At 38.9% G+C, this 15,905-nt stretch overlaps 3 protein-coding genes across 6 annotated transcripts in view; all 3 read right to left on the bottom strand.

Annotated features, from left to right (window-relative positions):
• LOC145502758 (uncharacterized) overlaps nt 1-15,905 on the bottom strand; it is a 274,518-nt gene that overhangs the window by 14,487 nt on the left and 244,126 nt on the right. The window lies entirely within an intron of this gene.
• Nucleotides 1-15,905, bottom strand: part of LOC145502762 (uncharacterized) — a 263,593-nt gene that overhangs the window by 35,748 nt on the left and 211,940 nt on the right. For 2 of the 3 annotated variants that reach the window (XM_081482124.1, XM_081482134.1), the window contains one exon: nt 1,464-1,546. The gene's annotated coding sequence lies outside the window, so the exon portion shown is untranslated. Of the gene's footprint in view, nt 1-1,459; nt 1,547-15,905 lie in introns of all 3 variants that reach the window. The other variant, XM_081482125.1, reaches the window with a different exon arrangement.
• LOC145502763 (uncharacterized) lies at nt 8,771-14,010 on the bottom strand. 2 transcript variants are annotated; one of them, XM_081482135.1, is made up of 4 exons: nt 13,967-14,010; nt 12,035-12,079; nt 9,721-9,807; nt 8,771-9,465 (listed from the first exon to the last, which is right to left on the bottom strand). In XM_081482135.1, the coding sequence occupies exons 3-4, from the start codon at nt 9,782-9,784 to the stop codon at nt 9,008-9,010; spliced, it is 522 nt and encodes a 173-aa protein (XP_081338261.1). In that variant the 5' UTR covers nt 9,785-9,807; nt 12,035-12,079; nt 13,967-14,010; the 3' UTR covers nt 8,771-9,007. The 2 variants fall into 2 exon arrangements, with proteins under 2 accessions (XP_081338261.1, XP_081338262.1); XM_081482136.1 differs by lacking the exons at nt 12,035-12,079; nt 13,967-14,010 and having other exon boundaries at nt 9,721-11,089.

Here is a 15,905-nt window from a genome sequence, read left to right as displayed (position 1 = left end):
GGAAAACTGAAGGTAAAATTTTACTAGTAAACGTTGTATAATATACCTACTGCCATACTTGACGCATCTTGAATGACGCATCACGAGATGACCGGATGACTAAAATTGCCATGATCAACATGAACAAAATATCAGCTTCAGTGACAAAGATCGTAAATCATACTTTAGGAATGTCTCACTACATCGAGAGCATTTGAATTGTATCCTCTTCGGGCAAGCACGTGCTCAAAAGAAACACTGCTTTGAAACACTTCTTATTTACGTGTACACAAAAATCTTGTTAAATTCGATACTCCAAAGTCTTCACTGGGGCTAACAGACTTGTTCTTCAAAGTTAAACTAAGCGAGTGAAGAGATTTTGATTTCCTCGTCTTCCTAATAATAAATGACTCTGTTATCACGAATTAAGCACGAAACGGGGAAAAAATAAGGGTCAACAAGCATCTAGAGTTTCCTTTCAGTAAATTTAGGATCCTGTGACAAGGAAAATTGACGTCCCTTCCTGTTATTTTCCAATCTTGTTACAATCAGGAGCAAGAAATAAACTTTTTCCTTTAACTTAAAATACTCCGTTTGACGATGTGTGGATCTCTCCTTGAGAGAATGTTGCTCATTTTTCCAGTGCTGGCCCACTCTGACGTAAAAAGTGACGCATTTTTTCACAGTGCATTCCACCGGTTTACACCCTTGTAGCTAGCAGAGATCAAATAACATTTCCCCCCCAAAAAACAATACAAATTAAAAATGTTGATCAGACGAAATGAGTGAACGATCGCGAAAGGAAAAATATTGTTTACAGTGAAAACATTTTTTCCAATTGGTACGATAACCGGCAGGGCGGAACTTTATAGAGGGTGAAACATTTGCGATCCTAAACACTACTTTTTCTACTAGAGAAGCAAATTATAGTGATGGAGATTTCACAATTTGTGTGCTACAGATCATTGAAAAAAAGAAATTCACTTGCACGAGAACAAAGAACATAGATGTTTGGCGACTACTGCAAATTACAATTGGCAATTTACCGAACTCATTGTCTTTCGCCAGTCAAATCAATTCTGAATACGACATATTTAAGAATTTAAAGACTTAGAATTTGCTGTTTCAACCCCAGGTAAATAGACATGTAGAAAGATACTTCATTTAACTTTGAGCAAATAAGGCTCGTTAGTCCTCCAGCTTGAACATCTAATGAGTCGACTTATTAAAACTTAAAGATCTAACTAAATAATAAATGCATATGAAAAACCGCTTGAATTTGCACCGTTGATAACACTGAATGATCAAATCAGTACTTACTTTAAATTAAACACGTAAAATAAGAAAACATTGGATCACGTAAAGACACAGTTTGTTCAATGCGACACATATATTACCGTACCCACATTGGTTCAATCCGAGTTCTAAAATTATTTTAATGAAATTTAAAATGGGAGTCTAACAGGGAACTTGCACGTACTTACAATTAGCTTTTACGGTCCCAAGATGTATCACTCGTTTGGTTTTGCTAATCAGTGTTGTGAACGCAAGCTGCACCTTGGATGGACTGGAAAAGTGAAAGTAAAATTTTTCCTGTAAAGCGTCATATAATATACTTACTTCCGTACTTGACGCAACTTGAATGACCCGTAGTCACGAGATGACCGGATGACTAAAATTGCCATGGTCAACATGAACAAAATATCAGCTTCAGTGACAGAGGTCGTAAATAATACTTTAGGAATGACCCACTACATTAAGAGGATTTAAAATGAATCCACTTTGGGCAATTAATAGATTGGAAAATAACAGGAAGGGACATCAATTTTCCTTGCCACAGGATCCTCAAAAGAAACACTGCTTTGAAACACTTCTTATTTACGTGTACACAAAGTCTTCATTGGGGATCACAGGCTTGTTCTTCAAAGATAAACTTAGCTAGTAAAAAGATTTTGATCTCCTCCTATTTCTAATAATAAATGATTCTGTAATCACGAATTAAGCACGAAACGGGAAAAAAGTAAGGGTCAACTTAGCCTGCGTAGCAAGCGTTTCCGTGGGGTTTGGTAGCAAAGAAAGACCGAGGAACGGGATTTTCGGTGTTTTGTCTGCGCGGAAAATGGGGCGAGAACCAAAAAAACAGAAGGAGGGGGCTGGGAGAGGGGAAGGAAGGAAACGCTTGCAGACAAACCCCTGGATTTTGAAAACCTCCGTTCGCCAGCGAACGGAGCTCGTGATTGGCTGGGCTAGTCCAATATTATTGACATGTGTCGATCAAAGGTATTTTAATACCTTTGCGTGCCAGACAAAAAGGGAAGACGCGTTCGAAGCTTGGTTACAAAACGCTTTAACTTTTCTCGCTGAACGAGGATTTAGTCGTCGGCTTCGACAGTACGGTAGAAATCCTGTAATGCAATGCCTACGCTTTGGTTTTTTGAAGCCTGCACATTATTGCAGAAGCAAGCGCGACACAATTTGCAGCTGTTCCTTTAATTTTAACATCACTTTCTTGAATGCCACATGCGCCAAGGACAAGATAATAAACCACGGGGACAGAAAATTAGTACTATTGCGTGGGAAAACTTAGTGATTTCGTCTGGCTTGTTACAAGGCAACATGTTGTCGTAGGTACTGCGACATTTCATTAGAAGCATTTTTGTTGACAGCATTTAGAACCTCTGGGCACAATCCTGAATGATTTGTTATAGTGTTAGCTGCGGCATGCCAGTTTTTGTCACATATTTGCCTTACCAAAAATTTAGTCGTCTCGTCGCGGGGAATTCTTACGAGGACATTTTATAAACAACTTTGACTTGGAGGTCGCCTAAGGGAAGATTATCTTTATTCAGATACTGGTCAAGATTATCGTTATTTCTCCTCTCAGATGTTTGAAGCCTCTCCTGCCCAAATTCCAAAGTTTGCCGAGAAGACTTTCCGTTGTTTGTTTTTGTTGCAGCGATAACAATCGAACCGATTTGCGGATCTGGCGTTTCCAGCAAACGCTTCTTTACTGGAATTGCCTTTGTGAGAGTTGACTTGCTAATTTTACTTTGTATCGATTCCTGGACGAATGAATACAGTGATCCAAGATTTCGAATCATGCGAGCACAAGGATTACTAACGCGACTGGAATACTTCTCACAGTTTAACTTTCAGGCAGATTTGTGCTAAAACTTCACCCTTGCAGTCTTTCCTTTTAGACGGATTGAGTAGCTTGATTAAAAATTACCAAATTTAATTCATCGAGATTTCTCCGTTGCCACCGTGCGCTCGTTGTTTCAGACATATTTTGACAAGTAAAGTTTATTTTGGTTCAAAGTTCACTTCCGCTACGGAAGGCCGAAGATTTTATTGGTTAATTTATGACAGCCGATGACAGCACGAAATCTCAGTGTGCGCGCTCAGGCATGAAAGGCCAAGTGGGCGGTTTTCAAAATCCAGGGGTTTGTCTTCCCCTCCCCCTCCCCTCTCTTTTACTCGCTCTATTTTTCGCGCTGTAATATTCTTTGCTCCCGAACACCACAGAAACGCTTGCTACGCAGGCTAGGGTCAACTCAACATCTAGAATTTCCTTTTATTGTAAATTTAGGATCCTGTGACAAGGAAAATTGATGTCTCTTCCTGTTATTGTCCATTCTTTTAATTTACAATCAGGAGCACGAAGGAAAGTTTTACTTTAACTTAAAATACTCCTTTTGACGATGTGTGGATCTCACCTTGAGAGAATGTTTCTCATTTCCGGCTCTCAGGTTCATCTCTGACGTAAAGAGTGACGCATTTTTCACAGAACTTTCCATCGGTTTACACCCTTGTAGCTAACAGAGATCAAATAAATCTCATTTTCCCAGCAAAGAGCAATACAAAGTTAAAAATGTAAATGTCGATGAGACGAAATGAGTGAATGATCACCAAAGGAAAAATTTTGTCAACTGGGAAAACATTTTTCCTAATTGGTACGATAACATGCATGCAGGGCAGAACTTTATAGAGGATGAACATTTGCCCTCCTAAACACTGCTTTTTCTAGTAGGGAAGCAAATCATAGTGATGGGGTTTTCTTAATTAGTGTGCTACAGATCAGAGAAATCGCCAGACACTGCGACAAAATTCACTTGCACAAAAGGAAATAATATGGAAGTTTGGCGACTACCGCAAGTTACAATTAGCAATTTACCAAACTCGTTCTCTTTCGACAGGCAAATCAATTTTGAATATGACATACTTAAGATTTTGAAGACTTGGAATTCCCCGCGCTGACTCTAGGGAGATAGATAGGTAGATAGATAGTTTAACTTCCAGCAACTGTAAATTGTTTGGCCTCTAGCTTGAACATCCAATGACTCGAGTTATAGAGAGGGTGGCAAAGGTGGGGTACCAATCACGCATCACGCTGAATTTTTCTATTAAATCACGCGTTACGGAGAATTTTTTTTCACCAATTGCACGCGTCGCGTAAAAAGAAGTAAGTACATCGCCAATTTTACTTTCTCGACCCTAAAAGCGTCGTTAAAAGAAGAACTTTGCCGATTCAGCTACAAAAATGCATCGGAAAATATGTGACCTCTCAAGCGAAAACGTTCCTTACGGTATCCGTTCGAATGGCTGAACGTACGGCAAATTAACTAGCCTACGAACAGGCTCCCAGCGAGGGCGGAAAAAAAAATTCCGGCGAGCGAAGCGAGCCGTTTAGCGCGGAAAAAAACAATTCCGCGAATTGCGCTCCCCCTCGTCACCATTCCGCACTCGGCCCTCCCCGATCATCCTATACCAGCTTGGCGAGCTCGCACTAAACCCATTAACCCAAACGGGAGCCTATTCGCAGGCTACAAGTGAACAAATAATTTGAACAGCGATAGTCAATTTATCTCATAAGACTACTTGGCTCTACATGAGTTGGTAACCACTGAATATAATGAGTAATGACTCTAGAAACGATTTAATGAAATGCAAACTTTGAAGGTAAGTGTGAGAAATTCATGAGATGTGGGCTGTGTAGGTATATGTTGGGAATTAATACGATGAAAGCTGTGTAGGATGTGTAGGTATATGTGGGGGATTAATGAGATGTAGGATGCGAGGGGCATGAGAGGGGGATGATTGAGGAAGAATACTTGATTGTATATCAAGGAGGTATTGTTTTAAGAGAGATTAAAAGAAATGTGTATATTGTGGTGGAGTTAACTGGCCGCCCAACCATCCGGGTGGTTTTGCACTTATAAAGCGAAGGAACAAAAGGCTTGGCTGTGAGCCATTGAGAAAGCACCGACGTCGTTGCCAAACTGGACAAACGAGTTTCTGATACCGGCTGGATTTGATTATTCAAAATGGCAGACATACATTAATTTAAGGCCTAATATACTAAACATGTTCTGTAACGGCTTTGTAATTTATGCTATACATACAGTTACATATTAGAATACGCGTTCACCTTGTGTATCTTGAGTTACAGTAGCCAGATTAAGCCTTGATTGCATTGACGAAGTTCATTTAAGGTTCTCTCTGCCATCTAATATTACATGTTGCAGCGAAAGGGTAGTGCTAATTCGTCGACAACGTATACCGTCTACGAATGCTTACGGGCGAAAATAACTTCCGATGCCTCGCTGCCTAAAGCATCACAATTTTCAATGTTATTCCAGCAGATATCATTGTCTCCGCAACATTTAGATTTGAGGTCAATGAAGTGGCGAGATCCCCGAGAGCTGGAAGCTATGGAAAGAGAAATACTGTAATAATTACTTGGTTTGGAGTAGGAAAGCCCCGAGTATCAACTCGCCATGTTCAAGGACGTTACTGATATCGCGATGACGATGACCTCTGAGTGTTCAAAGCCTTAAGAGGAAGATACAAACGATTGCCGTGTAGTAAAGGGGAAGATGAAAGGTATTGCATCGGGGAAGTTACGTAAACGAGATTGCTTCAGCATTAGGGAAAAACTTCCTACCGAGACGCTCGACAACTTAATCGCCGGATTGAAAAGAACCATGGCAAAGAGCTGCAATTTATGCGATTTGTTACGGTTTTTACACGATACTCTCATCTGCGTTCGACTAGTCTTGGGATAAAACACAAGCAAAGCACAAAGCAGCCAGTTAGAATGACAGACCCCAAGTTAAACAAGTGTATCGACCTTCCAGCATCCGAGATGCAAATATAGGGATCTTAACAATGACGACGGCGACTCCGAGGACAACGCCTTGTAAACTGAATTTTTCGAGGATGCCTATGGCTCTAAAACCTCACTCAGACTAAATATGTATTGTAATGACAGCGTTCAATTCTAAATTGAAATACGAAAAATTAACAGTTCGTTTCATTGTTCGCGTTCGCGGTCATTTTGCGTTGTTGTTTTGCAGAGGACGGCTATGAAATGTTCAAAGGTTTACTGAACACACTTGTAGAACCTTTGTTTTGGTCATTAAACCGTTTGTTTGGTGGTTTGTTCCAGATTCCGTCCACACTACGCCGGAGGAATTTAAAAACGCATACAAATTATTTCTACGGTTAGGCCTACGGTTCAGAGTAATCTGTCACGAAAATGAAGCTTTTCGTAAACGCTCTTCAAACCGGAGAAATTCAGTGAAAACACCGGTTTCGAGTTTTCATGTGGATGAAAAACATTTTAAATCGGACCTTTTCGAACACGATAGGATCAGGAGAATCACGTGATTTCCTGGCCAAGATTTCTTCAAACAAAGATATGAAACGAGCGGTGATTGTTGTGTTTTTAAATTCCTCCGGTGTAGTGTGGACGACCGGGCCTACGCTTCCTAGACTCCCAGCGAAGTCAATAATCAGACGGTGTTCTTCAATGAGTCCAAAGAGGAAAACAATTGGAGGTCCCGCGCAAAGGAGAAATGCACGATAAAAAAACACTATGAACAAAATAAATATTTAGGAGTGGATCTCTTTAAGGACCTCGATCAAGTTTAATATTCGTTATATGTTACTAGCTTTATCACGAAGGCTGGCCCGGTGGCTAAATAAAGTTTTACTTTAATTACTTTTACCGACGGATTTATCAGAAGGAACCTGGAACACCTTTAAGAAAAACTCTTGTTATTCATTAGTAAGAGACCATCTGTGTGAGATTCACATACCCGAAAGGAAATTCATGACATCCAGATCTTGGGTATACAATTAATTATCGAATACCAGGGTATGTGATTTGCATACCTAAAAGGAAATTCATGACATCCAGATCTAAGGTATACAACGACAAGCAGCTTGTTTTGTTAAACATTTTTATTGTCGAATACCATTGTATGTGACCGGTCTATTGAATTAGCTGATAGTGAAAACGCATCTCATTAAATCGGTTCTGCAACCATTTGTCATTAAATCAGTTGTCATCAGTTCATGTGGAACCAAGCGGGCTAATCACCTGATACATGCTACTTCCGCGACCGTCGTTACATGTAATATTCAATATTCGTTGGAGTAAGAACAATTAAGATTACAGAAAATGGATATCGGAGGATGTGATCTAGTAACTGTTGTAACATTTCTTCAGTAATCTTTGGAGATCAGGTGCTTTTCCTTGTCTACTCTCACAGAGTTCACACGTATTTTATCGCGCTCCGCTATTTTGATTCTTACATGTAGATCTATTGCCTAATAGCCCATTTCTGAGTTGCCTTAAGCCTCACTATCCAAGCGAGGCCGGCCTGGTGTTCCAACCATTCATGTGACAATGGGTTTAATTTGCATGTGAATGAAATCTCGTTTTCATTTGAAAGGATGGGTCCCCGGACTCGCTTTGTGAAACAGGCTAAAGTTAATACGGAAATGGCTTATTTTCAAGTAGCGTGGTAGATTTGCACGCCAACTGCGTTATACTTGATCGTGAATTTTAGTCCCCTAAAGCCGATTCAAATTTAACGTTCATCTCTCACCACGTTTAGAAGTTATGGAAACTATCATGTGCGCTTGAATTGCATTTGGAGCTCTACTTTTGAATCTGCTGTGTTTATATTACATGTAGACACAAGTACCCATTGGGTGCCTATATTTTTAGATTTGTGGATGTGGGGTCTTAACTCTACGGGATAAAGAAAAAAAAGAGCAAGTATCATTTTCCTGCCATTGTTGTAATTCGTCTTAACAATAGTAAAGAGAGATTTACTTGGCCTTTTCATATTTGACAAAGAAAAAATTTATATGATCGTCCAGATTATCTGGCTGACACATATTTTTCGTTGGCCATGTTTCCTAGCCCTAGCCCTACCATTTTAAAATGGTCTCCGCAGTCCCTACTAAATCCTAGTTCCATGCACATTGTGACTTTTCTTGCACGGCTACACATTTAATTTTGCACGAGATTCTGCACCATATTTCTGCACCTTATTTCTGCATGTTATTTCTGCACCTTATTTCTGCATCTTTTTTCTGCACCTTATTTTTGCATCTTATTTCTGCACCTTATATTTGCACCTTATTTCTGCATCTTATTTCTGCACCTTATTTCTGCATGTTATTTCTCCACCCTATTTCTGCATCTTATTTCTCCACCTAATTTTTGCACCTTATTTTTGCACCTTATTTCTGCATCTTATTTCTGCACCTTATTTTTGCACCTTATTTCTGCATCTTATTTCTGCACCTTATTTCTGCACCTTATTTTTGCACCTTATTTTTGCACCTTATTTCTGCACCTTATTTCTACACCTTATTTCGAAAATGAGGAATTCCGTGATGACCCTAGCAACTGTAAAGCAGAAGAGAAACGATGAACAACTTTTTTTTTCATTTATGTCCTCGTTTTATTTTAGCTTGTTTATGTGTTTAGCCTTATGGTGTACAATAATATTGCCATCAAATCACTTACTTTAAACACATTCGTTTAACAGCTTTCTACATTTCTTATCTCCGCTTTCCCTTTCCCTTCAAGTACATGAAGCAATTTCTCTAATACTAAATATTACAAGAATTAATTGAGCTCTTAATTGCTGCAACTAGAAAGTGAAAATTGAATACTTTCAGTCAAAAAATTTGCCTGATTCTTGTAACTGAAAACGTCCCAGTATTTTTAGATATAGAGGCCATAAACATCACAGCAGACCAGTCCTCCATTGTCGCTTTCACTGCTGTCCGCCAAATCCTCATCATACCACACTCGCAACTCTTGGCCCGAGCTCACCGAGTAAGGAGAAAAACGCGGCGGGATAATCTCAGGAGAAAACGAGTTATATCCGGGTAACTCGTACCACTTTCCAGGTTGATCCGGGAGGAACGGGCTTACTGGCATAATAATGGTGTTGCTTGAAGTTGTTATGACTACATCAATGCGTTTTGCTCCTGCAACTTTGTCACCACAGCCCCAGAAAGACCAGTAGGAAAGGCTGCTATCATCGCAGGTCACGTAACCGCTTAGGTAGACCAATTTTACAGCGACTATCTTGCCACCGTAAGGAACGTTGAAACTGCCAAACGTGTCATCCCTGGCGCCAAAACATACAGGACGGGGATTCACTTTGACCCAGGAATCTAAAGATATATGAGTGGAAGAGTTAGTAAATGAATCAGTCAATCGATGTGCAAACTTACATTTATAAAATAAATCACGTCATTTTCAAACTATTGTTTTCGTACTCAAATACTTTTGTGGCAGTTGCAATACTCTTTTCCTTTCTTTTTCACACTTTCAGCTATCCCCGCCTCCAAAAAAAATTATCTCGACTAAATTGAACTGATACACATTTTAAACAAAAAAATAAATAAATAAAATAAACGTCTTCTTACCCAATGCAGCAATGGAAGGGACTATCAAGAGCATCATAGCCACAAAAATTAACCTTTGGTCCATGGTGTGCAGCACGGTACGAGAATCTAGAAAATAAAATAATCATAGCAAAGAGATAAGAAATACAGAATCAGCTCGAACGTAGGATAAGTCGAAACAAAGGGATAAGTAGGAACGTAAGATCAGTAGGAAAATGGAACAGTAAGAACAAAGGATCAGTGAGAAAATTAGGATCAATAAACAGTCATGAAATGTTTCACAGCGCTTTACATCTTCATCGTCTTGCAGCTTCTTCTACCCAACAGTGATCAAATATTATTTCTTCAGTGATAACAAAACAAAATGTCGGTCAGACAAAATGAGAGAAAGATCTAAGAGGATATCAATATTGCTTTGAAAACGAAAAGAATTTTTTTTTTGCCGATTTGCACTGCAGTGCCATTAGCTTTAATTCTCTTTTATCAGACAACTGAATTAGCCAAACATTTGAATTCAAATTATGATTCTGTTTCTGCTTAAGACAAATCGATCTTGATTTCTCACACAGAGTACATTTCTTTTGTGGAACGTTTCTTGTATACCTGTGCATAAAACTCTGGTTACCCTCCGCAGTCTTCGGGGCAATTCAAAGGTTTCTTCTTAAAATTTAAAATACGGGAATGAAAACATTTTTATCTCATCATCTTTCGATAATAAATGACTTTGTATTCAAGAATTAAGCAGCAGAAGGGAAAAATACAGGGTCATGTGGAATTAAGGCGTCTGTCGACCGAGAGTCGACCGAGTGTCGGTCGACATGTCTTCCAAGTTGATTGACCGTCGATCGACACTATCGGTCGACACCTGGTCGGCATGTCGGTCGACACTCGGCCGACACCTCGACCGATGTGTTGCAATCAACAATCGGTGGTGTATCGGTCGACTGTTGGTGGTATTGATAGCTGTCAACTGTTATTTTGCTGAAATAATAGCCAAGCGAAAGAAGATTCTCTATCACCTTTGCTGATATGTTGATAGAGCGAGAATACAACTCAAACTGCCGTCATTTCGAATACATATCTAACGCAAGTTGAGGTCTCGACAAGCACTGGGTAGGAAAAAACGGACTCACACGAACATATTCTAGGGGTGGCGAATGGTAAATACGAGACTGCGCGAGAGGGCGAGACAAGCGTTTTCCTCTGCGAGCCCGAGACATTGTGACATTTTAAATTGCGAGACCGAGACTTCAAAGGGTTTAACGTGCGAGCGCAAGACGTTCAGACTCTTAAAATTTGGGTCCCAGATTTAGTTGAGAGCTAGAACGAGCTTTTGCAGCCTTTTAGCCACCTTCTTCAAATTGGCTGGAGCTGGAAATTCCATTATAACACACTATACGTTATGATCTCGTAGAACAAAATAACTGTTTAACTGGAGCCAAAACGGACGTTGCGGTAGGTTTTGTAGCTTTTTGTGGAATTCAGACAATTTAGGTGAAGTTAGGATTAAATTTTTCTCTGGAAGTTGTAAGTTGCTTCATTGAAATTCAATGCCGTGTCAAGTGAAGAGAAGATGTTATTTATAAAACCTGAGATAAAGGAACGAATCGGGACTTTGAACCCCTTTAGCCTTGCGAAAAATCGAGACTCGGAGACAGCTTCTTATAAAAATCGAGACTGCGAGACGCACACATAACCGCTAAAAAACGATACTGCGAGACTCGTGAAATTCGACTAAAATTTTGCGAGACCCAGAGTTTTTGAAAGACCATTCGCCACCCCTAATATTCCAATTGCATTGAATAGCAAACATTGTAACGTAAGTTACTAAACCGTTCATTTTGATACATAGATACTAACCGTAATCCAGTGCAATACTGGATAATACATAACCGTACCAAAATGCTGGCATCGCACAGAGCGCATAAAGACGCCGAAAAAAGTTACATGACGTAATTAGCAAATCTTTTTTTCCCATCGAGTTGAAGTTTTACTTGAATTAAAAAATGATACTGTAGATAATTTTACTCGTTTGATTTATTCGCACAAAAGCAGGCACCTTCATAATCAAACTCACTTTTATTTTACGTCGTCAGTTTAAAAGCTTGCTTAAAGTGGGCACAAGCGCTTCTTCAAAGAGGAAGAAGCGACGAATTTATTTCACTAGCACAATATACAAACATTACGCCACGGTGAAAATAAGCTACCAACAAAAATAAAATGAGAAAGGCAGATGGAGAGTTTAATCCTAGAAAGTTTGTGTTATTATCTACTGCGAACGTCTAAATGAATCCTTTGTCAGTCATATTAAGAACAGGGAAATCTTGCTACCTACCTTAAATCTTCTTTTTAGCGTCGGATGAGCTCAAGAAATCAAAATCTGCAGAAAATTAATCAATGAAACAGTTAGGATGACATTTAGGAATTCGTTTAATCTGAAACTGATCTTACCTTTCTCAGTGTCTGACAAGCAATTGAGGGGTTGCTGTTATATACGTACATATTTTGGAAGCATTCCACTGACTTAGATACACACCCTTAACATCGCCTGTAGCTTTCTCTAGAACTCACGAAAGCGACCAAAGTCCTAAATTTCCAGACATATTTAATTTATAGTTCTAGCTCCGTGGTAAGACTGATAGATTGAATAAATTTCGTTTTCTTTCATCGCAATGTAGAAGTTTTGCAGATTTGAATTCGTGTACCCCATATGCATATCAGTGTTTTTTATCGGTGTTGTTCAATTACTTTAGTTGTATGCTGCTTTTGTGAAAAAAAGAAAAATTATAATTGAAATACTGACTAAAACTACTTCCACCGCTGGTTATTGATTATTTCTTTCGTATTTAATTTACGGAATATGAATTATGATAACGCAACTGATAATTGATCATTTGTAAAATGAAAATATTATGAGAATTAAGAAAGGCATTGTGTGTTTTAAGCAAAGTTTGCTTCTAAACTGTATTGCATGATGGAAAGCAAGGCTCCATTTCATTGAGGGGTGGCTGTTATGGACATAATTTTGGAGCACTACATGATTGTTTTGAACTCTTCTTTTCAGTCCGACGCAATATTAGGGGTGCCGAATGGTAAATACGAGACTGCGCGAGACGGCGAGACAAGCGTTTTCTTCTGCGAGCCCGAGACATTTTGACATTTTAAATTGCGAGACCGAGACTTCAGTGGGTTTGACGTGCGAGCGCAAGACATTCAGACTCTTAAAATTTGGGTCCCAGATTTAGTTGAGAGCTAGAACGAGCTTTTGCAGCCTTTTAGCCACCTTCTTCAAATTGGCTGGAGCTGGAAATTCCATTATAACACACTATACGTTATGATCTCGTAGAACAAAATAACTGTTTAACTGGAGCCAAAACGGACGTTGCGGTAGGTTTTGTAGCTTTTTGTGGAATTCAGACAATTTAGGTGAAGTTAGGATTAAATTTTTCTCTGGAAGTTGTAAGTTGCTTCATTGAAATTCAATGCCGTGTCAAGTGAAGAGAAGATGTTATTTATAAAACCTGAGATAAAGGAACGAATCGGGACTTTGAACCCCTTTAGCCTTGCGAAAAATCGAGACTCGGAGACAGCTTCTTATAAAAATCGAGACTGCGAGACGCACACATAACCGCTAAAAAACGATACTGCGAGACTCGTGAAATTCGACTAAAATTTTGCGAGACCCAGAGTTTTTGAAAGACCATTCGCCACCCCTAATATTCCAATTGCATTGAATAGCAAACATTGTAACGTAAGTTACTAAACCGTTCATTTTGATACATAGATACTAACCGTAATCCAGTGCAATACTGGATAATACATAACCGTACCAAAATGCTGGCATCGCACAGAGCGCATAAAGACGCCGAAAAAAGTTACATGACGTAATTAGCAAATCTTTTTTTCCCATCGAGTTGAAGTTTTACTTGAATTAAAAAATGATACTGTAGATAATTTTACTCGTTTGATTTATTCGCACAAAAGCAGGCACCTTCATAATCAAACTCACTTTTATTTTACGTCGTCAGTTTAAAAGCTTGCTTAAAGTGGGCACAAGCGCTTCTTCAAAGAGGAAGAAGCGACGAATTTATTTCACTAGCACAATATACAAACATTACGCCACGGTGAAAATAAGCTACCAACAAAAATAAAATGAGAAAGGCAGATGGAGAGTTTAATCCTAGAAAGTTTGTGTTATTATCTACTGCGAACGTCTAAATGAATCCTTTGTCAGCCATATTAAGAACAGGGAAATCTTGCTACCTACCTTAAATCTTCTTTTTAGCGTCGGATGAGCTCAAGAAATCAAAATCTGCAGAAAATTAATCAATGAAACAGTTAGGATGACATTTAGGAATTCGTTTAATCTGAAACTGATCTTACCTTTCTCAGTGTCTGACAAGCAATTGAGGGGTTGCTGTTATATACGTACATATTTTGGAAGCATTCCACTGACTTAGATACACACCCTTAACATCGCCTGTAGCTTTCTCTAGAACTCACGAAAGCGACCAAAGTCCTAAATTTCCAGACATATTTAATTTATAGTTCTAGCTCCGTGGTAAGACTGATAGATTGAATAAATTTCGTTTTCTTTCATCGCAATGTAGAAGTTTTGCAGATTTGAATTCGTGTACCCCATATGCATATCAGTGTTTTTTATCGGTGTTGTTCAATTACTTTAGTTGTATGCTGCTTTTGTGAAAAAAAGAAAAATTATAATTGAAATACTGACTAAAACTACTTCCATCGCTGGTTATTGATTATTTCTTTCGTATTTAATTTACGGAATATGAATTATGATAACGCAACTGATAATTGATCATTTGTAAAATGAAAATATTATGAGAATTAAGAAAGGCATTGTGTGTTTTAAGCAAAGTTTGCTTCTAAACTGTATTGCATGATGGAAAGCAAGGCTCCATTTCATTGAGGGGTGGCTGTTATGGACATAATTTTGGAGCACTACATGATTGTTTTGAACTCTTCTTTTCAGTCCGACGCAATATTAGGGGTGCCGAATGGTAAATACGAGACTGCGCGAGACGGCGAGACAAGCGTTTTCTTCTGCGAGCCCGAGACATTTTGACATTTTAAATTGCGAGACCGAGACTTCAGTGGGTTTGACGTGCGAGCGCAAGACATTCAGACTCTTAAAATTTGGGTCCCAGATTTAGTTGAGAGCTAGAACGAGCTTTTGCAGCCTTTTAGCCACCTTCTTCAAATTGGCTGGAGCTGGAAATTCCATTATAACACACTATACGTTATGATCTCGTAGAACAAAATAACTGTTTAACTGGAGCCAAAACGGACGTTGCGGTAGGTTTTGTAGCTTTTTGTGGAATTCAGACAATTTAGGTGAAGTTAGGATTAAATTTTTCTCTGGAAGTTGTAAGTTGCTTCATTGAAATTCAATGCCGTGTCAAGTGAAGAGAAGATGTTATTTATAAAACCTGAGATAAAGGAACGAATCGGGACTTTGAACCCCTTTAGCCTTGCGAAAAATCGAGACTCGGAGACAGCTTCTTATAAAAATCGAGACTGCGAGACGCACACATAACCGCTAAAAAACGATACTGCGAGACTCGTGAAATTCGACTAAAATTTTGCGAGACCCAGAGTTTTTGAAAGACCATTCGCCACCCCTAATATTCCAATTGCATTGAATAGCAAACATTGTAACGTAAGTTACTAAACCGTTCATTTTGATACATAGATACTAACCGTAATCCAGTGCAATACTGGATAATACATAACCGTACCAAAATGCTGGCATCGCACAGAGCGCATAAAGACGCCGAAAAAAGTTACATGACGTAATTAGCAAATCTTTTTTTCCCATCGAGTTGAAGTTTTACTTGAATTAAAAAATGATACTGTAGATAATTTTACTCGTTTGATTTATTCGCACAAAAGCAGGCACCTTCATAATCAAACTCACTTTTATTTTACGTCGTCAGTTTAAAAGCTTGCTTAAAGTGGGCACAAGCGCTTCTTCAAAGAGGAAGAAGCGACGAATTTATTTCACTAGCACAATATACAAACATTACGCCACGGTGAAAATAAGCTACCAACAAAAATAAAATGAGAAAGGCTGACGGAGAGCTTAACCCTAAGAAATTTGTGTTATTATCTACTGCGAACTTCTAAATGAATCCTTTGTCAGCCATATTAAGAACAGGGAAATCTTGCTACCTACCTTAAAT

This window comes from Orbicella franksi, chromosome 11 (genome assembly GCF_964199315.1).
Source record: "Orbicella franksi chromosome 11, jaOrbFran1.1, whole genome shotgun sequence".
NCBI lineage: Eukaryota > Metazoa > Cnidaria > Anthozoa > Scleractinia > Merulinidae > Orbicella > Orbicella franksi.
Note: the sequence above shows the minus strand (reverse complement) of the source record. Positions and strands in the feature narration are given on the sequence as shown.

Excerpts from the sequence above, each read along its gene's own strand:
- LOC145502763 (XM_081482135.1), bottom strand. The coding sequence starts at position 9,784 with ATGGACCAAAGGTTAATTTTTGTGGCTATGATGCTCTTGATAGTCCCT. Across the intron at positions 9,466-9,720 it reads CCCTTCCATTGCTGCATTGG|ATTCCTGGGTCAAAGTGAAT; the intron begins GTAAGAAGACGT and ends ATATATCTTTAG.